The sequence below is a fragment of the Miniopterus schreibersii genome (genome assembly GCF_964146895.1).
Source record: "Miniopterus schreibersii genome assembly, chromosome: 16".
Lineage (NCBI taxonomy): Eukaryota > Metazoa > Chordata > Mammalia > Chiroptera > Miniopteridae > Miniopterus > Miniopterus schreibersii.
Window position 1 is genome coordinate 44351885 of NC_138116.1, and position 23698 is coordinate 44375582.

Genomic DNA, 23698 nt, shown 5'->3' on the forward strand with positions numbered 1-23698 from the left:
AATACAAGAATTTGGGGCGGGGGGAAATCAACAACATTCTGTGAGAAACAACTGGCTATACAGAATTTATAATAAAGAGTATTGTATATTTTATTTGTACTTTATGTGCTGTACATCTTTTATATCAGTACAATTTATAATAACGTGTGTATATGACATATACCAGGTCTGTCTTGTATCCTCAGCACCCAGCACAGAGCTTGGCACACATACACACTCAAATATTTTTTTAATTAACAAACGACTTTGGACCTCAGTTTTCCCCACCACACAATAGGGTTGGAGGAATGGGATGGGCTCCCCAGGTGGGCAGTACTGGTGCCAGATGTTGTTAGAGCACCTACTGTGTGCAAGACTGGGCTGGGGACAGAGACTGTGTCCCAAACAGCTGGTGTCCCAGGAGGTGGCTGGAACAGTCAGATTCAGGGAGTCAGATATGGGATCTCCCATTTCCTTAAGGCCTCTGCAGGCTTGGGGACTGCTCAAAGGATTATCACAGTCCAAGAGATGGGGTGCCAAGAAGCCACCGTACAGGTGCAAAGACCGAAGCCAAGGACACAGCAGGACCTGCTAGGGCTGGACCCCCTTTCTCTAGCTTCTGTCCCTCAATCCTGCAGGGCAGAGGACCTCTTTCACCCAAGGACTAGGAAAAACCAGGGCCTGGCTTTGTCACAGCTACAGAAGAGTGGCCCTCTCAGTTCCTCAGCTTTCCATGTAAGCCCCCATCCCATACTCCCAGTCAGGGGCCCAGGCAAAGAGTGGGGGGTGCCCACCTTTACCATGTACAGCCTGGATGATCTTTGGCAAGTCACTTTCCCTCTCAGCTCCAATGTCTCCTCCCTGGGGCACCCAGCGCCCAGTCTGCAGCCCAGTGGCTGACCCCTGCAGGCCCAACTGGCCAGATCTGTTACAAATTTGCAGGACTGAGCCCTGGCTGGACACTTGTTCCATCTAGATTCTCCTGTTAAATGGGCAGGTAAGTGGCTTGCCAGGTTTCCACAGCAAGAATTTGGCCAAGCAGACTGGCTCTGGGCACTGGAAGCAAATGAGGGAATCTCTAGGCCAAAGCCCTTGACCAGAACCTGGGAGCTAGGTCTGAGATCTGGAGGTACTAAAACCCTCTGGGCCCCATTCCCACTCTGTCCCAAAATGTCTGCCTCATGCCTGTGTCCATAAGACACCACTCTATTGTATGCATTTTGAAAGCAAGGACCAGGATAGTTTGTTCACTATTGGGCCCACAGTGTGGGATTGGCCAAAATATAAGAACTCAAGAATTTAATGAGCAAAACCACTCGCATATCTTCTACAAAGACCAGGTTCTCCCCTCTGCCTTTGCTCATGCTGTCCCTCTTTCACTAGCACCAGGCCTCTCTGATCATCCCTAGGAAAAGGGGCTTCCAGAACTCAGCAGGGTATGATCCTGGATCCTGTGGGCCCATAGCACCCTGGGCACCTGGACACATGGCTTATGGAATCCATCCTCCTGGGAGTGGGAGAAAAAGCAGAAGGCAAGTCCACCTTCAGCTCTCAGCCCTATGTCCGCGACTGGTCGTCTCCTCTGGAACCCTGGTGTGCAATAAACTCTGCCCACCACCAACCCCATTCAGAGTTTAAAGAGAAAATAAAGGGATTAAGGAAGCACCAAAAGCAAGCCCTCTTTTATGACAGCATCAGACAACTGTTTCAAAATATATTAGATTTGGTTTTTATTGTAAAGCACACGTATCAGGGCAAAGTGCTGCACACACAACTACAAATCATTTTGGGGAAGAAAAAAGCTGTAAAAAAAAAAAAAAAAAAGGCAACTGCCTTAGTTATGCAGTCCCAACTTGAGGAATCCACGCTGTTAAAGGAGTTCTGGCCCCTAAGAGGGGGCTTCTTGATGGTGGCTGCCCCAGATTTCTGCAGCCCCAGGCCTAGGACTCTATAAAACAAGGTCCCCCTCCTTGTGGTGGCAACCTGGGGACTGGGAGGGCCTCTTCTCTCAGCAGGCCTGGTCTTGGCCCTGGCTAGCAAGGAGACATTTCTAATGAATCTAGACCAGTAAAACCTTGTAGCCCTCAAGCATCTGAGGAGGTGGAAACTGCCAAAGACTACCTTTTTTCTTTTATCACTATTTTTTAAAAGCCCATCCCCAGCTCCCATGCCCCAGAGGTGGAAGAGACACCAACCCAGTTTGCAGGCCTGAGCTCTGGCCTTGGATGCGTGCTGTAGGCGGACAGGGGAGCAGGCACCTTTCTATGGGGAGAAGGCCCAAACTGGCCAATGTAGAAGGAAAGGGAAAGGAAAAAGACAAGACCAAAGGGGGAAAAAACTCAAAACAAAAACCCTACTACATACCACAACAATTTTCCATACCCCAAATGCTAGACTTGGAAGGACACCAGTCCCTCTAGCTAGAAATAATTCCTAAAACTGCCCCAACATTGGCCAGTCTAACTGTTCCATACAATCACACTCATATGCCTGAAAGGAGCAACCCAGCAAAGAGGCGTGCTCTTGGCAAGAGGTCAGGACCGCTGCAGTTCTCTGCCGCCAGCCAGCCAGGGACCTGTGGGCAAAGCAGGCCAGTGGGCATGGCCAATAGCTCTAGGGTGCCGGGGCAGGCACTGGTTAAGCCCCTGCTCAGTCACCCTGAATGACTGCAGCGAGAGGAAGAGTTTGCACAAGTTTCCAGAGCCTGGAGAGCAAGTGACAGGTGAAAGGATAGCAGGACCTCTGTGGAGCCAGCAAGACCCAGGAAATCTCAACCCAGCTTAAACATGGGGGTGGGGTAAGGGGGGTGACAGACGGGACGGGACACTGAACTTCATTTACAACACTGAGAAAATTTACATTAAAGCAAAACAAGAATTTTCTTAACCAAAACATTTTGTTGCTTTTAAATAAAACCAGCCTGACATAGCCCCCTTTGACAGTGGTTGCCTCCCATGCCTCTACTGGCCACTCCAGTGTGAGCTTGTCAGCCTTTCCATCCAGGAGGAAAACCAAGAACTAATTCTGTTCTTCAGCCTTAACAGGCAACAAACCAAGGAAAACTAAAAGGGTCAGAACAAACAAACAGAAACAATACCCCTCAAAAGGAAACAAAAGTGGGGTGGCTACATGAGGATTAACCAGAGTTCCCGAGAGGATGCCATGGGCCTCAGTGCCTCCGCATCTTCACCTTTCGGGTGGGGCTGCCTGTGGCCTCTGAGCAGTCCTCCCCAGACTCGTAGGACTTGCGCCAGTAGTTCTCAGAGCTGAAGCTCCCCCTCCGCCGGTGTGTGGGCAGCAGCACTGAGCGCCGGTTCTCTTCTTTGTCCATCTCCAGGATCCTAGGCCTGCAAGGGGCCAAGGTGGGAGGAGGCGGGAGGGGTTACCCAAGAGGCTGGCGGAGGGGCGGGGCCTCCCACCTCTGCACCTGGCTCTGACCCTCATTTGCAGGATGTCTCACCACTGTTCTCTGTTCTCCGAGAGGGGTGTATTGGCAGAAGCAATAGCATTGTTGTCCCTGCCTACTAAGTGCTAGTGGCCTCTCCTAGTCTTTGAGACATTTCCCAAGTACCCTGTGGGGTCTGCTTGGCTTTGAGTCTGGTGCCCCAGGACATTGCCAAGGCTGCCAAATAGAAAGAGGCCTTCCCTATCACAGCCTAACACCCTGCACAGTCCTGACACCTCCCTCTACTTCTCAATCCCCCCATCTACTCCCAATTTTTATCTCTGCCCACCTCCTCTCTCTGCTCACCAACCCCTAAAACCACCAAGCTCTTCCTGCCTCAGTGTTTCAGCCCATATGGTACCTCCTGCCTAAATTGCCCTTCCCAGAGGTCTTCCTCATCCTCCTGCTCTTAGCTTAAATAGTACTTCCTCGGGAACCTTCCCCAATCCTTGTGAAATGGGTCCCTGGTCCACTATCTTCTGAGTCCCAAGCTTCCCTCCTAACATTTAAGCATAACCCACAAGAGTACTTTTCTAGGTGGACTGAAAAAGAGAAATCAAGGGCACGCCACAAAGCATTCCCACTTGTCAGAGTATCGGTCCAACCCCTTCTCTCTGAGGATATAGGCAATCAGTCAAGGGTTAAGTGTGAATGCCACCAACCCAGGGGAACTAGACATAAAGTTAAGCAAGATGGGCAATTGCCAGGCTCCTCACCACCTATCCCAGGCTTCCCTACCCATCTCATCTTGAAGCTAGACCATGGGGCTGCTTTGCTAGTCTTGTTGAGGGTCCTAAGCTGAGTACCTGTGAGCAGCATCAGGGTCTGCCTTGCGGTGGGACCGCTTGGGTTTCAGAGCAGGGTCCCTGTTGTTTCCCGACAGGCGATCTGAAGCATAGCTGGGTGGTAACACGGAGCTGCTCAGGGACTTTGTCTCCAACCGGGGTGCGTCTAATCTAGTCCTGCAAAAGAAATAGGCATGGGATCACCAGTGGGCCTTTGGTGGGAGTATGGATCCTATCAGACCAATTCTCCAGGCAGGCTGAATGGAGAAGCCAGAAGCTCTGCTCTGTGCCTCAGTCTCTTGTGGTTCAACTAGGGATTGGTCTGGCTGACTTCCAAAGACACTTAAGTTCAGGCTTACGAGCAGGGAACAAGAATACTTCTATATGGAGGCTTCCATGACAGGAATCTGCTGCCCCAGGGGAAAGATCCCAGGGCACTCTTTCAGTTGGATGAGGCAGCCCCAGGCCCAGTTCTTTGGGACATTTCTACCTGAGAGGGCTGAGGGCACCAACATACTCCAACGGATAACTTTATCCTTGCCTGAAATACCAAGACAGGAAAACTCTCCTGGCCCAGGCCCATGAAAGGGCTGGAGGGGAAGAGAGTAAGTTTTCCCCACACTCCCACACAGGGACACTGAGGCTGTGGCAGAGCCAGGAGAGCCCAGGCCCAACTCCACATTCACATACTTGGCTCTCATTCCACCACAGCGACCTGGCAGCTTCTGTTTATTCCAGGATACTGACCAGGCCAAAGGCTTTTGAAGGCAAAGTCCCCACCTAGCACCAGGTGTGAACTTTAAGGAATGCATTGCTAGTAAAGGAAGAACATGCAAGTACGGTCAAGGAAGAGGGGCTGGAGAAGCTGGCAGGGACGTATCCAGGGCAGTGATCTGAAGCCAGACTAGGGAAACCTCAAAGAAGCCCAAGGCTCCTTGCATGGTAGAGGAGGGTAAGGAGAAAGGCCTGGGATGGGGAGTAATGGGTGCACAGCTGGCAGAAGACCCTAAAGGCACCCTTCCCATAGGCTACTGGGCACAAAAAAATAATTTGATTTTGAGGAAAAAGATGCTGTGATCAGGGCAAGACTCAAAGGACATCCTCACAGAAATGCTGAGGAAAGGGGGGCTGGGATCAGAGGTTGCCTTGCCCTAGGCTAGGCTGCCTGGTGTTCTTGAGAACAACTGCACCCAGTCCTCGCAGTTCCCCTACCCCTACTGGCTGGCCTGCTGTAAACAGATGGGGAAAACTGGGTCAGAAAAGTAGTAAGTCACGTGTCCTAGAAGTCTTGAAACAAAAGTTTAAGCCTAGGTGAGACTCCAAGCCAGACAGGCAGGAGTCACAGGGATCTGAACCTAGATGGGGGTCTTCTCCTGAGACCAGCAGGGGGAGCCTTCTAGCTGGGAATACACGTTCTGACGTTCTGATGCTCTCAGGCTCAAACTAGGGGGCAGGATGGCTACGCAACTGGTCCCTGCCCCTTTGCTTTGGCCTTACAGAGGCAAAGGCCAGAGGAGCACAGCTCCTCCAGTCTCAGTCTCTACTATGGGTACTCCAGGCTCAGGGAAGCAAGACCTACTAGCAAGAGAAGATCCAACCCTAATCATCCCTCTCTGGGCCTCAGTTTCCCCATCTGAGCAAAGGAGGAAGAAATGTGACTGGCTCTAAGGCCTCTTTTAGTTCTGAGGGTCTAGAAACTGAAGACAAGTGACCTCCCTGAAGGCTAGGATTCTTTAGAGGAGCACCAGGAAAAAGTAGTGCTGGCCAACATCCAGGCATGAAGGTGGGAATTAGAATCACCTTAGCCCTGAAGCCCTCTTCTTTACCAGGCCAGACCTTGTATTCCTGTGCTGATAGATCCAGGTAGCAGAGGTCAGACTTAATGAGACATTAGCCATTAAGCTTGACTTCCAGGGCTGCAAGGGTCTGAAGCCTCATGGAGGAACATCCCCTTTTAGCACCACAAAGCTAAGTCCTACACTAAGATCCCACAGGTGCCAAGGACCACACACCCAAGGCAAAAAAGTCTCTGCATGCAGAAAGCATGGTAGTAGGCAGGGCCTAGCACCCTGGAGTTGTTTCCTTGGGTTAGTGACAGGTGGCAAGAGAACAGCAGAGCCACCAAGAGGAAAGCCCAAACTGCACACCTCAGGGGCTGGAAAACACAAACACATCCTGCCACGCAGGCACCAATGGCACAGGCCAAGCCCTGGTTTGGCCCCACCCTTCTTAAGCTGCTTACTACTTGAATGGCCTGCCTGGGCAGCCAAAGCACAGTGGTGGTGGCCCCTCACTATAGTTCTAGGACTGTGGGAGAAGCTGGGGAGAAAAGTACAGCCTGCTGAGACAGGACACACAGGGCAGGGACGTGGACTGGCTCTGCTGCTCTCCAGCTGCCTAAATGAGGGAAGGGTATTGTTCTCTGCACATGACAGCTCCACTGTTATCAAGGGGCAGCCCTCAGAGGAAGGATGATCAGAGGTGGCCCTACTTGAAGTACAGACTCCTGTACCCACTTTGGGGGCAGTATAAGCTCTGGGGCTCCAAAGGGCTCCTGACACATCCCCTGGGGCTGTTACAAGTAAATCTCAGAAAAAGTGGAGAAGTTCCTATCCTCCCCCACTTCCAAAAAGCCACAAAGCCACAGGGAGCCAGGCTAGAGCCAGACCCCAAACCCAGAGCCCACCAGCAGTTTAACTTCAGAGCACACCCCTCTTAAAAGGCAGCCAACTCCCAGGGAGCAGGCCAGGCTCCTCAGGGTTCAGTGTATAAAGCCACAGATTTGGAGTAAGGATGTCCAGTTCTAGCAGTAAGGTCTGGGCCTCCTCAGGTGGCAAAAGGAATGAAGACCTGCATTATAAATCTGAGTAAGCACCTATGGGTCACAGCAAGGCACCAGGCACAAGAGGTGAGGTCCAGGCAGACTACCACACCCAGAAAAGTCACCCAGGATGTCAGGACAACTCCCACGACAAAGCAGGGACTGGGCCTTGGTACAGGGGAAGCCAGAAAAAAGGGAGGATGACAGCATTAATGTAACACATTACCATGTGACCTCAGGAGATGGGAGAGAACTGACTCTGTCCCAGGTGCTCCCCTCAAGTTCCTTTATCACTCAAGGAATCCTCCAGAGAAGCTGTGGGGAGGATTATACCCACTGTTGGGGGGTGAGGGTGGGAAGCAATGCTAAATTGGAGACCAAATCAGTCACCTAAGTCGCACAGCTACAACCCAATGATGGCCTCTGAAGCCCAGGTGGGCTCACTTCAGCAGAAAAGAGATGTGCAAAGAGACCACCATTTCTGAGAGATGGTGAACCAGTCTGCACTCAGGCCCTGATGCCAACCACTCCCCCAACTTCTGGCTCCACCCTCACCTTATGCTAAAAAGCCTGGCTTTCCCAAGGAAGGCAGGAAGCAGTGTAGTGGGAGTATCTGAATACTCTGTTGTCTGAGGGACCTGGGCCCCTAGGCCTAAGCTCCAGCACCCCTGAGTATCAAACTCCACAAAGCCCAGATCTGCACCACTGTCTCTCCTATAACAGTATCCACCCTCTCCAGGTGCCTCCTGGTGTCCCTTTCCTAACCGCTCCATGTGCCTCTGCTCCAACTGTGCGTCGACTGGGCACAGCCTTCCTCAGCCCCTACCCTGACCCAGCAAGATCAGAGGGGAGGTATAGTAAGGAAGAGGCTAGGATATGCACACATAGCATTCCGGAGTTGAACCACACCCAGCACCACAACTGCTCCAATTTATGGATGAGAATATAAGGCTCAGGTAACCGACTTGTATTCAGCAGGGAAGGGGCAGAGTCAGGGAGGAACCTAAGCCAGTCACATCCCGTGGTGCTCTCAATGTCTCCTTATTCCTTGCACAGGTTGTGAACACAACAGGCTGGTCAGGCTGCCAAATAGATAGGGTGTATGCATGTGGACACACTCTCTCTGAACCAGGCAAGAAAGGTGAGCTAACCCTTGCCACAGGAAACAAGAATCATGAATACAGAAGCAATGGCAGAGGTATTGGTGGGGATGTCTCAGATCTGGTCAGGATCAGGGAAACCAAAAGCTGTCTACTCATCCCCAAGTGTACCTTCCATGCTCACCTCAGCTCATCCACACACACAGCCTCACACTAAAGCTTGAAGGGAGGGTCTTCCTCTGACCTCTGGGACACCTTGGCCTGAATAACCAAATAAATCATAGCTCAGCCTCCTACAGACAATTTCTCCCATGCAAATCCCTCACTCCACTGCTCACATGCTTCGATGGCTCCCCAGCACCCTCCAGATTTCTCTGGCACAGCACAAAGTCTTTTCTGACTACCTTAGATTATATCAATTGCTCCAACACATCTCTACTCTGTGTTCCAGAATAGACTACCTCAGAGTCCCCACACTTCAAGCCTCTGTAAAGAGCATCTCTTCTGCCTAAACCATCTTTGCCCCTAAGCCTCCTCTGTGCTTGCCTGAAAGCCCACACATCGTTGACCACCTTCAGGTGGCACATCTCTGGAAAGCATTCCTAGGCCAGTCCCTTGTGAGGTGCTAAATGCCTGCCTTTTCCCAAAGGACAAGGGAATAAGAAGAGACCACATTCCTTGCACTAGCACAGAGCCTAGCTCATACTAGCCTTGGTTAACACTTGGCAAATGACTCTCCCAGTGCTTTTTCCAGCTTCAACCTCTCTGAGCTGAGCACCCTTTGACCAAGAAGTGCATTTACACCACCCTGAGCCACTTTATGCAGTTAACTGTAGAGGCGAACAGTGCAGGAATAAAGTCTTGTATGGAGACCCAGCGCTGCCCTGGGGGCTTCCTGAAGACCAAGGGATTGGGTGCCCGAGCCACCAACTAGAAGTCCCTGAGGGCCCAGCAGCTCTCTCTTGATGATCAAGTGTTGATTCAAGGCCTCCTTCCCCCATATCACCCCTCAACTACAGAGGTCCTCTATACCTCCTGTCCTTGAGCTTAACATTTCTGCCTAGCAAGCAGTATCTAGCACAGGAGCCAGATCTATCCAGCTTTTTTTTTTTTAATTTTGAGAGTATGTTTATTAAAGCTAGGGACAGTGAAATGAAGAAGGGTTTAGGATAGAAGCAGCAACAGGAGAGCCTAGACGGGCTGCTTTGGCTCACTGGAAAGTCAAAGAAAAGGGGCCTTGGAGACAGGTTCAAGGGCTAACCTGGGATGAGCTGCTGCCACCCATTGCTCCCCTGGTTGCACGAGAAGTCTTGTGGGACCTTAAAGTTTAGATGCACCCCTGAACCCGAGAGGGAAAAAAGTGTGTGCGTGCTCCTGAGAGGGAAAGCGCAAGATGAAGCCTTTCTTAAAAACCCTCCCCAGACCCACCAAGCTGGATGTAACTTTTTAAAAAAATCCTCACCCAAGGATATTGATATTTTTTTTTTAGAGTAAGAGAAAGGGGTGGGGGGAGAAACATCTACGTGAGAGAAACATCGATCAGTTGTCTCCTGTACGTGCCCCAACCGGGGATCAAACCCACAACCTAGGTATGTGCCCTGACCGGGAATCAAATCCACAACCTCTTTGTATTTAGGACAATGCTCCACCAATGGAGCCACCAGGCCAGAGCTGGATGTAATACACCAACACCCTCCCCTGTCCCCTCCCCCAGTCCCCAGGGGACATGCTCTGTGATTCTAGAATAGTGCTCATTTTGCTTGTGTTGCACTGGCATGCAGAATGCCCACCTATCACATACCAAGCAACAAGAGACTTAAGTTTCTTGCATGTCTGCCTTGGGTGCCTTGTGCACGGTAGATGCTTAATGTTTCCATGTCAGGAATTCCAGCTCAAAGATCACTCCAAAATAGCTAGATCACTTGAGGCAGCTCACTCCTACCTGAGCCCTTTTCCAGAGTTCACTCTCTGAGAATTAATATGCAGGCAGCACTCAGTGCCTAGCACCTAGTAGGTGAGTGCTTGGCATGGGGCAGCTTTCAAGGTCCTTCAGAAGGTTACACACCAGGGAATTATGGAAAAAAATGGACCACCACCACCACACCCCAGAAGTTGGTGAGCCCCATTCATTCTCTAACCAGTAATTTAAAAATTAACCATACCTTCAAAAAGGTTAGGTTCAGCTTCCCTGCCTAGGGTACCAATGACTGACAAAGATGCATGTTGGGTAGCTTGCCCTGGGTGGGCTGGGAAACTGACATTTAGGGAAGTAAGGGGATGCTGAGCTGACCAGCCTGCAGCTACTGCCTCACCCCACTCTCCATAGAGTAGCCCCCATGTCACTTAAAACACTCTCATCAATCAGCTCTCTACTTGCACAGCAGAGGCAAGAAAGCCCTTCTGTATGTGAATTTGTTTCTTAAAATCATAGCATCCACCCCAGTGACACACTGGGACAGGAGCAGAGCTTGGGGTGTGCCACTGTGCCATCCACAAAGGGCCCACAAGACCCAGTACCAGGAGAGCCAGGTTCTAGGCCTCACTCAGCCATTTACAGATTATAAACAGATTACAGTGATAAGATGTAGCCCAAGGATTCCACTCCCACAGAAGCTCTCAGGTCACTCCCAGCCTCCCAATGAGAAATGATGCACCACATGCACGATGACTTAGCATCACCCATATTCAAAGGAGCTGCACTTTGTTGAACCAGAAAGCACTTGGCAGCCACCCACTCACTTCCCCCCATGAGGCCCTTAGAAAGACCATCCCAGCTGACTGACCTGAGCCAGTGACAGAGCCCCTAGGCCCTCCCTCAGTAACCCCTGTAGCCCTTTTCTGAACTTAAGAGAAGACAAACTGGCTCTACCCCTCTGCCTATGAGTAGGGCCAGGCTCAATGCCCAAATTCTACTCATCTGAACATGACTTTACCAGACCACACCCAGGTGCCCACCAAGGCTATATCCCTGATATCTGGGAAGTGACTGGGCCAGCATGCTCCCCTTTTCATATTGTCACCAACTTGTCCTTTCCCAAGACTAGCCCCTACAGCTACTCTGGGGCTGCTGCTCCTCAGCCTGAACTGTCCTCCTCTGGGCCAGGCCTCATGCTGAGCCCCAGATGGATAGGGATCTCCCTGCCCCTACAGGATGCAGATTTGGAAATTCACAATGCAAAAGCACAGGCTGTGACAGTTTAAACAGAGAAGGGGTATAATGAGAGGGCTACAGGTGTGTATACAATGCTCCTTGCATGTCAAAACAGCTAACATCGGAACCTTGAAGGATGGCTAGGTTAACCAACTCTCAGTGTGTGAATGTGGGTCATTTGGGGGGTGAGGGGTAGGTCAGAAGCTGAACATGTTAGACGGGAAAGTATTCTCAACAGAGGCCACAGTGTTGCAAGAGCCCAGGACACAAGTCCAAGGACCATATTAGGAATGCAGGCACTTTCACATAAGTGAGGAGTAGAAGAGATTATGCTGGATGGATAGGCAAAGCCCAACAAGAAGCTTGGATTTTATTCTCCAAACAACAGAGATGACTGTGCCTCAGCTGCCTGGGGAAGCTGGGGAGCATTCTCCCACTCCTCTCCAGCCTTTTCATACCAAAAGCTATGTGTCTGCCCTCTAGCCTAGTCCCTAGCTGGCTCTTGGGGACCACACAAGTCAGAAGGTCAAAGAGCCTCGGTCACCTATAATAGCCATTCTCTGAGGTCAGACCACTGCCAGGGGCCCAGCGGGCTAAAGAGCTTCTTGGAGGAACTGTTAAGTATAGACACCTAGCTCCACGGAGGAGTATCCGACTCAGCCAGCCCGGGCAGCCAGGTATGGGAGACAAAAAACAGCTGACTCTCTAGCTATGGCCACCTCCATTTGCACCTCCAGTGAAGATTTCTGAGATAAGCTATTTTGAGAAGATTGGAGGGAACACCTGAAAAGTTGTTTCTCTGGTGCCATATTGCTCTGGGAGTTCCTCTCTAGTTCCTGGCCTGGGGAGACCACCTGTCCCTGGCTTCAGTTGGAAGTGCCAAGTACAGACTGAGAAAAAATGACTGGAGAGAAGCCTGAAAGCAGCTATACTATGGACTCCATCACTTTCAGGTTCTGGGGTTTGGCCTATGCTGGGAACCACAAGAAAAGAAAGTGGAAACGCAGATAAAAACCATTCTAATGAATTCTGGGAACATTCTTTGGCTAGAGGAGAGAGGCTGCCAGCTGCCAGCTGCCACGTGTCTGGAGCTCCCAAATATGCTTCATGTTCTGCTGGCACCACAGGTCTAAATCATCTCCATTCTACATACGATAAAACAGAGTTAAAGTTTTGACTTGATAAAGTGGCAGACACACCAAAGAGACTTCACCACCACGTTATTCTGGAGTTCTAGGCCCAAAGGGCCAAGATACCAAACCTATCGACTGAAGTTAAAAAAAAAAAAGGCAAGTCAGAAAAAAGTACACACTTAAAAGCAAAACCTAGAACAAGTTGAGCATAAAATAAATACCCATGAGTCCATACCGATATAAGTAAATGATTGAATAAAGAAATAAACAAGCCCAGATGGTATGGCCCAGTGGTTGAGCATTGACCCTATGAACCCTGCAGGAGGTTATGGTTCGATTCCTGGTCAGGGCACGTGCCCAGGCTTCAGGCTCGATCCCCAGCTGAGGGTGTGCAGGAGGCAGCCGATCAATGACTCACTCAATATTGATGTTTCTATCTCTCCCTCCCTCTCCCTTCCTCTCTGAAATCAATAAAATATATTTAAAAAAAAGAAAATAAACAAGCAGGGGAGAAGAAACGATTCCTGTTGAGAATTCCAAATATCTTGTGTGCTACTCTCCCTTAAAGAGGAGGAGCTAACTCCCCACTCTTTAAGTGTGGGCTGCACATAGCAACTTCCCTCCTAAGGGGACAGTATGGACAGGGGAAAATAATTTAAAGAGCAGAAATCTGATGAACACAACCTTGGCCAGGCGCCTGGCTTTCAAGGTCAACATCAACCATGGTAAGTCCTGGGCCCTGGACACGACACTGAGGAGAAGGGTGCTTTATACTGTGGTCTTCTTCCCTGAAACCTATAACCCCAGCCTAACCATGAGAAAAATGAGACAAATTCCAATTAAGAGACATTACACAAAATACCTGAGCAGTCAATGTTATCACAAGTAAGGCAAGTCTGAGAAACAGTCACAACCAAGGAGACTAAGGTGACACGACAACTAAATGTAATGCAGAATCCTAGAACAAAAGTACATTAGGAAAAAACTAAGGAAATCTGAATAAAGTATGGACTTTGGCTAAGAATCACGAATCAATAGTGATTTTTCTATTGTAATAAAAATACCATACTGATATAGATGTTAACAATAGGGGCATGAGATGCAGGGTACATGGGACCTCTTAGTACTATTTTCACAATTTTCTGTAAATCTAAAACTGTTGTAAAAAATAAAGTTTATTTAAATAAAAAAAATAAAAATAAAAAAGACGGCAAGCTAGAGGATATCCTGCTCTAGCCTGGGTCTAAGCACTAGTACTGCTCTGCTCACTGACGTCTTATCTGAGGACTCCATTCTAAAGACAGGCTTATCTTGACCCAGTGTCTGCTTGGCTCAGTCCATTCACCCCATGAGCAGAAAGAAAGGCTGTTTTTGGCAGTGTTGGTCAGTACATCACTGAGTCCCTGGCCAGAGAGGTGGAACAGCCAGGCATAAGCTCTGCACCTGCTGAACACTGCAGCCTAACCTCTCCACCTTCGTTACCTTTCCTCACTCCCTGTTCCTCCCCAAAGTGAAAATCCAGGCATTTTAAAGCAGGCTGCTAAGGCACACTCTAAAAAATAATCAACAGAAACACGTGACAAATCAGAACCAAGGAAGTGGGGAAAAGAAGGGGGGTTCTGGAAAAGTGTTTCCCAAATCTTGTCTTAAAATTGTTCGCATAAACTGAGAGCATGGGCTTTTGCTCAGTCCTAAGCTCCCAGGTAAACAGCCACACAACTTAATTTTCAGATGAAGAAAAGAAACAACTGTATCCTCACAGAATTAAAATAAAAAAACAGACCTGCTCTGGTAGATCAGTTGGTTGGAGCATTGTCCAAACATCCCAGATCAGGTCACATACAATAATCAACCAATGAATGCATAAATAAGTGGAACAAGCTGATGTCTCTCTCTCTCTCTCTTTCTCAAAATCAATCAATCAATAAAAACAAAATAAAAAACCCACAGACCTTACAGCCTTTCTTTTCTCTCAGGCTTTATGCTGCCATGCTATTGATACAAAGGAGTCAAGTTCTAAGGCAACCCCAACCTATATCTTCAGACAGGCAGGCCTGCAGGTGCCAGACACCAGGGCACTTACTTCCTGAGGATGATGACCGCTCTTCGCTCCTTGATGTCCTGAGGCCGTATGCAGTGAGTGATTTCATCAGCAGCATATCCACTGAAAATAAACACAGAGCATGTGAACAGGGAGAACAGACAGAAACCAAAGTTGCTGGGGAGATAAGGAGAAAAAATATGGCTTGGATCTTATTGCAACCATCTGCCCCATTATTTGAGAGGTTCAAGGATCTACATGGAAGGTAAATAACACTTCTGTCCTGAAACCACAAAAGGAAAACCTGGGATGAGGCAAAGGAAGGCCTTAAAGGCAGAAGCCAAAGCAAGAATCTCCCTGTACAGGCTAGGAGCCCATCTTTTAAAGGGCCCCCGAGAGGATATACCCTTTAGTCTCTGGAGACAGCTGGAGTGACTCAGACCAGACCTTGGTGACAAGTATCTCCTCCTCCTCTTCCTTCCCTCCCTTTCTCCCACCCTTCAGCTTGCAGAGGAAGCCAAGGTACTGACAGCACTGTTCAAAAAGAGAACCTGTCTACTTGAAAAGAAGCTTTCAAAAACCTCCATTTGGGGGACTCCAAAATCTTGAAGACACAGGACACTCAAATACCTATTTTCATCAAGACACATAATTTCTGCCCAGCCGGTGTGGCTCAGTGGTTGAGTGTTGACCTAGGATCCAAGAGATCCAGGTCTGATTCCCAGTCAGGGCACATGCCCAGGGTATCAGGCTCGATCCCCAGCAGGGGGCATGCAGGAGGCAGCCAATCAATGACTCTCTCTCATCACTGATGTTTCTCTCTCTCCCTCTCTCCTCTCTCAGAAATCAATCAAGATATATTAAAAAAAAAAAAAAGACACGATTTTTAAAACTGCTCACAGACCAATGAATATAGATGATTGTCCTCTTCACAGCTAACAGCCTTCCTATTTGATACTCTGAAAGCAAACTCAGCTTCCTGAGCCCCATCACATGCCCTCATTGGGAGCATGGCACCCAAGAGGAACCCCACTCCAAGTTCCTCCACTTAGCTAAGGCAGCTTTATACAGCCAGAAACATACTCAGCCACAGGCCTAGAGGGAGATGAGTGCCTTTCTCAGCCTTCTCCTCCTGCTTAGGACTCCCTTGACCACCCTCGGACCATAAATCTTCCCCTACGTGGCTTCTAATCAGCTCCCTTCTCAAGGGCAGCTATAAAGACACATGCCTGTCAGAAATACTGTATGCCAGGGAAGGACTCCTTGAAATGGAGCAAGATATAAGAGCAAATAAAACAGTCTGAGAGGGAAGCACCTCTGATTTGGAAATCTGATTTGAGATCACAGTGGGGGTAGAGAAAATAACCGTTACTTTAGGATTTCCCCTCAGAGCTGCTACCAGAGCAGAGTTTTCCAGTTTTCTCTGTGAACATCAGTCACATAGGAGACTATGGACAAACACCCACAGTCAAATCAATCTGGAAAATACTGAAGAGTCTAAAAAGCACTAGTATGTTAAAGGATCTGGGAATTACTATAGCAAAGCAATCTGCTGACTTTAACTGAGCACTGACCATAAACCTCCTAAAGAATGCCTGTTAACATTTGTAGGCCCACAGTGTGAAATGCCACATAGGGATTGAGGAGTTGGAGAGACTTGGGTTTGAACCTGAGCTTTGCCACCTGCCAGCTTTGTGACCTTAGTTAAGTCACTTGCTGGGCCTAAACCTATTTCTTCATCTGTAATATGAGTAACAGTAGGCTTCAGTTGTTCACTTTGTTATGCTTTATAACTTAGGTATTCTTTTGTGCCCACTAATGATTATAAAATTTCAAAAGGGGAACTGTGCCTCCTCCCTTCCAGGCAGAATTATATGACTACATGGTTGGCATCCTTGGGAAGGAGCAGTGGGAGGCCTACCTACAGGGCTGTTGTGAGAATTAAGTTAGATAATGCAGGGTGCCTGGCACCCCACTTCCATTTACAAACATCTGACTCAAACCAGACCACCTTGGGACAAGCTAGAGCCTTGGGTTCAGGTCCTGCCAAGACGTGATCCAGGCTCCCCATGCAGGGATCTGCCAGCAGCAGAGGACTCCTGGGCCCTATTCCCAGGGCTAGGAGCTTTAGGTCTCCTCCTATGTTCTTGTCACTCCACACTGAGGGAGTACAGATCTGAGTTGCAAGATAGTCCCATATAAATACAGGACTTCCTCAAAGAGCTAAATCCAATTCCCTAAAGGTTCTCCAAGGCATATTTCTAAGGCATAAATTGGCAGTACTGGCTACAGGCAACCTTCCCTACACTTAACAAGTGTTATCAATCTGTTTGACTTGACTATAGCTACTACCAAGGGCCCTGACTTCCCATCTCCAACAAGAAATCACTTCCCTTAATAAAGTTCTGGAGAAAATCCATGTTTGTCAAATCTTAACTGTTCCCACACCCCAAAGGGCTCTAGAATGTAAAACAAGCCACAGAGCCCAAGCCTCAGAACTAGTGAGGAGGTAGGACTGCAGAGGCCTACAGAAATGACGTGGCACTGACCCCACCTGAAAAGCTCATTAGCACTGGTCTTCTATAACTTCCTGGCAGCTATGACACAGCGTACTGACCCCTCCTCAGAGTATCAGATTCCTCCGGGAGTGGGAGGCTCAAGGTCCTGACCAAGTGTCACTCCTGTGGCAAATCTTCAGCAGAAAATGTCCAGCAGAGACCAAAAACAGTTATTTACTACTGAGAAACCTACTTGCTACAAGAGAACCTGTTTGCAAGTCCCAGTCTGCCAACTTGAAACTTAATATGCCTTGGGTCCAGCCTTACACTTGGCATAAAGGAAAGTTCCAGTGCCTAATGTTCTTTTGTTTTCACAGAGGAAAGAAATACCTCATGCTGGTCAATCTGCCTGGGCTAAGCCCCCTCAAGCAGCAGTGACTAGTATGCTGCAAGCATCAAGACTCACAGAACCTGCCCTGGCTGGTGTTCGCAGTGGTTAGACCATTGGCTCACACACTGAAGGGTCATGGATTCGATTCCTAGTCAAGAGCAGGTACCTGGGTTGCAGGTTTGATCCCTGGCCCAATCGGGCATGTGCAGGAGGAAACCAATCGATGTGTCTCTCTCACATCAATGTTTCCCTCTTTCCCCGGACCCCTCCCTCCACTCTCTCTAAAAATCAATGGAAAAAATATCCTCGGGTGAGGGTTAACTAAAAAAAAAAAACACAAAGAAAACCTCACAGAACCTGGCTCTGTCATCCACTAGCTCTGAGCCTTAGAGTGATTCCTCAAATCCCCAGGGCTGGGTTCTCCCACAATGCCTACCCATGCCTCTCTACTACTACATTTAGCCTTGTGGAAAATGTCTTCCCTACATGGCAAAGCTTTGCAAAGTTCTTACTGATCTCTGCATACCGGGGACACAATGAAATGTATTGAGCTACACTGTTCTACTGCTTTGAAGCCTGCTTCTACATCTACAAAACCGCAAGTCATTCCTCAGAGAATTAGGTGCACGTTATAAATGAGAAATCTGAAAAGCTCAATGATAAGGGACTGTACATTTCTCCTCTAAGGGACAGTCTTGGAGACCAAGCAGTTAAGGCACACTTCCAAGATGGCCACCATTCCCTTTCCACTCTGTGCCCTGCCTGGAGCAGGATAAAACTAGAGATGGAGGGACTGGCCAAGATACTGGCCTTGTGACAGCCTCCCTCTGGCTGGTGCTACCTGCTCTGGGCAGTGTCCAGTGATCTTTGCATGGCTGAGAAGCTTAGGCTTTTGGGAGGCTGTAGGCCAACCACCTGGGCACAGGGGTGGGATTGTGAGCTCAAGACCCAAACCTCAAGACACCACATTGCCTAATTTTACAGGAAGTCCTGGGGCTTCCTATAAAGAAGGTCAACCTTCTCCGAGTCACAGTTCTGTACACACCAAGGTATAGACAGAGAGTAACTAAACAGAGAAGGCAACTCATCTCCAGAGACACTTTACCTAAACTTCAAGCATTCAGTAGTGTGAGAGATTCAATCTTAGATAACAACCCTATGGTATTAATAGCCCCATTTGGTAGAGGTAAACTAAAGCCCAAAGAGGTTAAGTAACTTGCTCAAGGTCAAACAGCTAAGGTGATAACACTGGAACTCTAATCAAACTCTTGGTTTCAGTGTGCTACACTGGTTTTTATTTTTTGATTTGAGGTAGGGAAGTAGGTAATGAGGGCTAGGAAGAAAAGCCCATGTTTCCTGGTGACAAGATTCAATCTGTCCTTGGGGCTTCGCTAGCCTCAGCAATACCTTAGCAACAGCTGCACACCAACTGCCCAGCCAAAAATGCCCATCCAGCCCTGAAATTTTTATGGCCTATTTATTTTCTGCTTGCTCTGAACTTCATGATTAAGACCACGGCTCGCCTACTAGCTTCCTTTTCTTCACTGCCCTCTGCCTTCTTGTCAGGCCTAGCAGAACCAAGGTCAGACACCCCCCCCCCCTTCCACAGCGCCTCCTGAGAATGCACAGCCCTGGCTTCATCCTGAGGTTCTTTCCCCTCCCATGGAATCAAAAGATTCCACACAAGAGATGTGTCCCAGACCTAGCTGCCCTACTTTCCCAACTATTTTAAGCCAGAAAGCTAAATTTTGATTTCAATCAGCTGAACAAGATCAGCCCTTAGCCCAGAACTGACAGGGGTGCCCATTCCACCCCATATCAACTGTGAACTGGAAGTCACAGGCTGAGCTCACCTCTTTGTATCCCATCACTGGGTGATACAGTCATTTCCAGACAGGTGGCTATGGCCTGGGTCTCCGGGCACATGGCCACCACCATCACTAACCATGCAGCAATGATTAAAGGTAGCAGCAAGGCCTGGCCGATGTGGCTAAGTGGTTGAGCATCAAACCACGAACCAAGGGGTGACGGGTTCAATTCCCTGTCAGAGCACATGCCAGCTAGATCCCCAGTAGGGAGCGTGCAGGAAGCAGCTAATCAATGTTTGTACCTCTCTATCCCTCTCCCTAAAATCAATCTTTTAAAAAAAGTAGCGGCATGCAGGCAGCCTTGAGGTAATCATTCTAATTAATCCAACCGAAATCTGTTTTAATTTGCCCACTCACCCTACAAGGAACAGGAGAAGGAATGTGGTATGAAGAGAAAGTAAAATATATTTAGTTCCCTAGAGAACAGCATTAAGAAGGGGTCCACCCAAGCCCAACATGGGAAGGTTAGGAAAAAAGACAAAAACTGGGTTTGGGAAGAAGTTTGAAACTCTTCTAGAAGGGCCTGTGCCCACGGTTGGACACTGCTGAGTTAATGTGTGTCACGCACTAATAATCCATGTTGACAACTATTAAATATAAAAGTGTATTTGTGCCATGTTGTCTTGGATAGGTACACACACCACTGCCACCACCAACTGAAGTCTGAGTCAGATGAAAATTACTACCACCCTTCCCCATCTAGAGTGAACCTCTCTTCATCAGCTGTTCCTTCCAATGGCAGCCTTACAACTCCTCACTCTGGGATGGGATACATACTAGGAAGTGAAAGAAAGCATCATCTTTTTACCAGCTTGGGAAAGAACCAAGCAGGATTTGAAGAGAACCACTACTATGAGGCAGGTGCTCACCCACCTGCACCCCAAGTAAGCTGAGATTGCTAAGTGAGCAGGTGCTATAAGATTTAAATTAGTGGGGATGTTCAGAACTTGAGCAATGGCTCTCAAGTGAGGATGATCTTGCCCCCTTAAGGGACATTTGGCAGTATCTGCAGACATTTTTTATTGTCATAGGTGATACTGGCATCTAGTGGATAGAGGTCAGGGATGCTGCTAAACGTTCTCAGTGCACAGCACAGCCCCAGCACAACAAACAATTAGCCAACCCAAAATGTGAACAGTACTGCTGTTGAGAAGCTGTAATCTAGAGTTTTACCAAGGCATGCCTCACCAGAATCTCTACCAGGTGGAATGTGAGGGCTAATAAACTTCATCTGCCTCACTCAAGTCAGCATCTCCCCATGCCCCTTACCTATGGCCATTACCTGCTACTGCTGCCAGAGTGTTCTTTGCTTAGCTAACTCCTAGTCACCGTTCAAGTTCCAGCTAACTTCCTCCCCAAAACTTCCAACACTCCAGGATGGGTGAAGATGTCCCTTCTCCCCTCTCAATGTATTCCTGCAGTTACGTTCCTGGCGGTAACTGTCTGCAGTCTCCACTGGGCTGTGAATTCCATGAAGGGAAGAGCCATGTTTTAGGCTCCACTCTATTCCTGCCTAACCACAAATCCGTTCAATTCCAGGGAAGTCACTCCCCCTCTTGGGAATAGAGAATGTGTATCAATTAAATATGCTCAGGGGCCTTCCTCTGTATTTTCTGTTAAGAAATCCATGAACACTTTCTCTGTTAAGGAAACCACCAATGGCAAAGTTGGAAAGATTTTGAAACGGTAAGTTCAACTCATTTTTTAAAAAACAAAGTTGAAAACGGAGGCCCAGAATAAAAAACTTGCTAAAATCACAAAGGAAGAGAGATTCCAAAACCCTTAGCCTTCTGGAAAGATGCCTATGGATTCTCAGGTCCATGATCAGGCCAAACCTACCCTCCGGATACAGAATTCTAGATGGTTCCCTGATCCATCCCTACTTTCTTACTACATGTTTAAAACGCAGACCCCTTTCCTCTACTCACCACCCACCCAAAACAGAAGAATGGGTCAGAACTGTCAAGTGCGGGCTCCTACTGGCTGCTGCCTCCTGGGTCAGGGTAGGCAGTTAAAGCAGCGCGGCCCGCCGCCCCCTCCTCCCAGGTGCGTTACCTGAGCACAGTCACGCTCCCCCTGCGCACAGGCAGCGAAAGCACGGGTTCCGACACCCGGATAGGCTTGAACTGGAACTTGCAGCCAAAGCAGAGCGCAGAGTCGCTAAAGAAGGACACAGACACGATTGGGCGCTCGAAGATGTGGATGGGGTCCACGTGGGACACTATGCAGCCACCGGGCTGGTAGTCGTTGATGACGGCACTGTTGACGAAGCCCTCGGGGATGACGCGGTGCTCCACCAGCTTCTGGATGACCAGCTGGTGAACCCACTCGGGGATCTCGTCCACGTCGCCCGGCGGGTATAGGCGCTCCTGGCCGGGCCCGCGCTTCTGCAGCTGGGCGCCATACGTGTAGCCCTCGCCGAAGAAGTACTTGTTGCGCAGTGGAGCCCGGTCCACCGTGTGCTCGTTGTACAGGCCCTTCTCGGCGCGGGACACCACCTCGTCGATGCGGGCCTCGATCTTGGCGCACTCGTCCTGGCTGAAGAGCCGCATCTGACGGATGCCGCTCTTCACCTTGCGCGCCTCCTCCTCCTTCTGCAGCTGCTGCTCCTCATAGTCGCTGCGTTCGGGGTCCGAGTCCTCCTGGTACTTGCGTTTGGCCCCGGACACCGGGTAAGGCTCGGCGGCGGCGGCGGCGGCGGCGGCTGCGGCCACGGCGGCGGCCGCAGCCGCCGCTGCCTCCCGGCTGCCCGCCTTATAGTTGTCCCGGGACGTCATGGACTTGAGCTTTTCACGCAGGTCCGTGTAACCGCTGGCGGCCGCCATGGCCCCGCGACGCTGCTCTAGGGTCCTTCGGGGCGGAGAGGGCGGCCGGGCATGGCTCTCGGGGGACGTGCCCCGGGGCCCCCGGAGGGAAGGGGGTCCTCAGCGCCAGGCCCCCATACGAGGACCTGGCGGGGGGAGTCGAGGGGCCAGACGCGAGGTCGAGCCTCAGGGGCGGCGAGTCATGCAACGGTGGCGGCTACGGGGCTTCCTCCTCCTCCACCTTCTCCACGTCCAGCGGGGCAGGGGCGCCAGCAGCGTCTCATGCCGCGGAGGGCCGCTGCGGAGGACCGGCTCGTCTCCCGGCTAGACCCTCAGACGCCCGGCCCAGCCCGCACTTTAAAGCGCTCCTCACGACGTCACGCGCCGCTCGCCCGACGTCCGCCTGCGCCGCTCCTCAGCAGGCTCTTCAATGCGCACGCGCAGTGCTGCTGGCCACCGCGGCTCCACGCGTAGCGGACATGCGCGTGCTTGAGGGCCGGGTCAGCAGAGGTGCAGGCGCAAGCGCAGACAGGGACCACCCGTGGTCCGCCACCCCTCCCCCACACTAGAAGGACCCTAAAGGAGCACCCTCGAAGAGCAACCTCCTTCCTCGCCGCGCCACCTCCGCGACCGAAGGGCTCCCTCCACCGGGGTGCGCTCACAGTGCCAACTCTATCGCTATGCTGCGTCACGGCATTGTCCAACTGTCCGAAAACGCCTCAGCCCCCAGCGCGCAGTCACCGCGGAACCGCCAACCACCTAGGCTGTCCGGTTACCGTCCCTTTTGGCGCTTTCACTTCTTTCATGGGCCACCGGCCACGCGCCGGGCGGACCCAGACGGGAGCTTCCGGAAGTTGGTTGGTAATCATGCCCGTCAATCAGACGGTCGCCTTGGCTACTGCATCCGTCACCTGATTAGCGGTGGGGAGGGTTACGAGGACCCCTGAAGGGTGAATGGGTGGCTAAGTAAGTGCCTGAATGGGGTTCCCTACCGGAAGAAAGCCCTCAGACGCTTAAGGGAACCTCCGAAACTGCCGTCGAGAGCATCGAGTCCGAGGTATCAATCGAGGCGACGATGTTCGCAGACCCTGGACGCCCTGATGGGGCTCCTCACGGCCCCCCCGGCCCCGCGTGGCGTGGACGTTCCACGAGTCACGTTCGGGTGCGTGCGCGCGCAGCCGCGGGACGCTCCGGGTTTGGCTTAGCTTTCCTTGGGGCGGGAGGTGGGCGTGGGGGCAGGTCTCCCGGGAGCGCCCGAAGCGAGCTCGGGACCCGCGGGCTCAGGCCAGGGCAGTAGTTGCGAGGACAGTGCTGGAGTTTCGAAGCGCTGAGGCCGGGCGCGGCGATTCGGGCGGGCTGGGGCGGGCCCGGAGGGCTCTGCTCGGCCTCCCAGGGTAGAGTTCATCTCTGCTTGGCGTTCAAGGCCTTTGTTGAAGACCCTTTCGTCCCCGTTCCGTGAACACAGCCCCAGCCGCCCCGACACGGCCAGGTATGCAGACGTACCCTGACACACCTCCTGGCTTTTACCAAGCTGTTTCTTTCACCTGGAATACCGATTCCTTTCCACTCATCTTTGATTTGTTGAGGCTCAGTTAACTTCTTCCGAACAACCTGCCCAGATTCTCACTGAAATGAAATGCGTCTCAGGGTTCGTGATCAGGCCTCTGCGTCTGCCTTCCACC

At 50.4% G+C, this 23698-nt stretch overlaps 1 protein-coding gene across 1 annotated transcript; it reads right to left on the reverse strand.

Annotated features, from left to right (window-relative positions):
* Positions 1-69: 69 nt before the first annotated feature.
* ALKBH5 (alkB homolog 5, RNA demethylase) lies at positions 70-22851 on the reverse strand. Its single transcript, XM_081161167.1, has 4 exons — positions 21268-22851; positions 14498-14578; positions 4231-4386; positions 70-3326 (listed from the first exon to the last, which is right to left on the reverse strand). The coding sequence occupies exons 1-4, from the start codon at positions 22035-22037 to the stop codon at positions 3149-3151; spliced, it is 1185 nt and encodes a 394-aa protein (XP_081017293.1). The 5' UTR covers positions 22038-22851; the 3' UTR covers positions 70-3148.
* Positions 22852-23698: the final 847 nt, after the last annotated feature.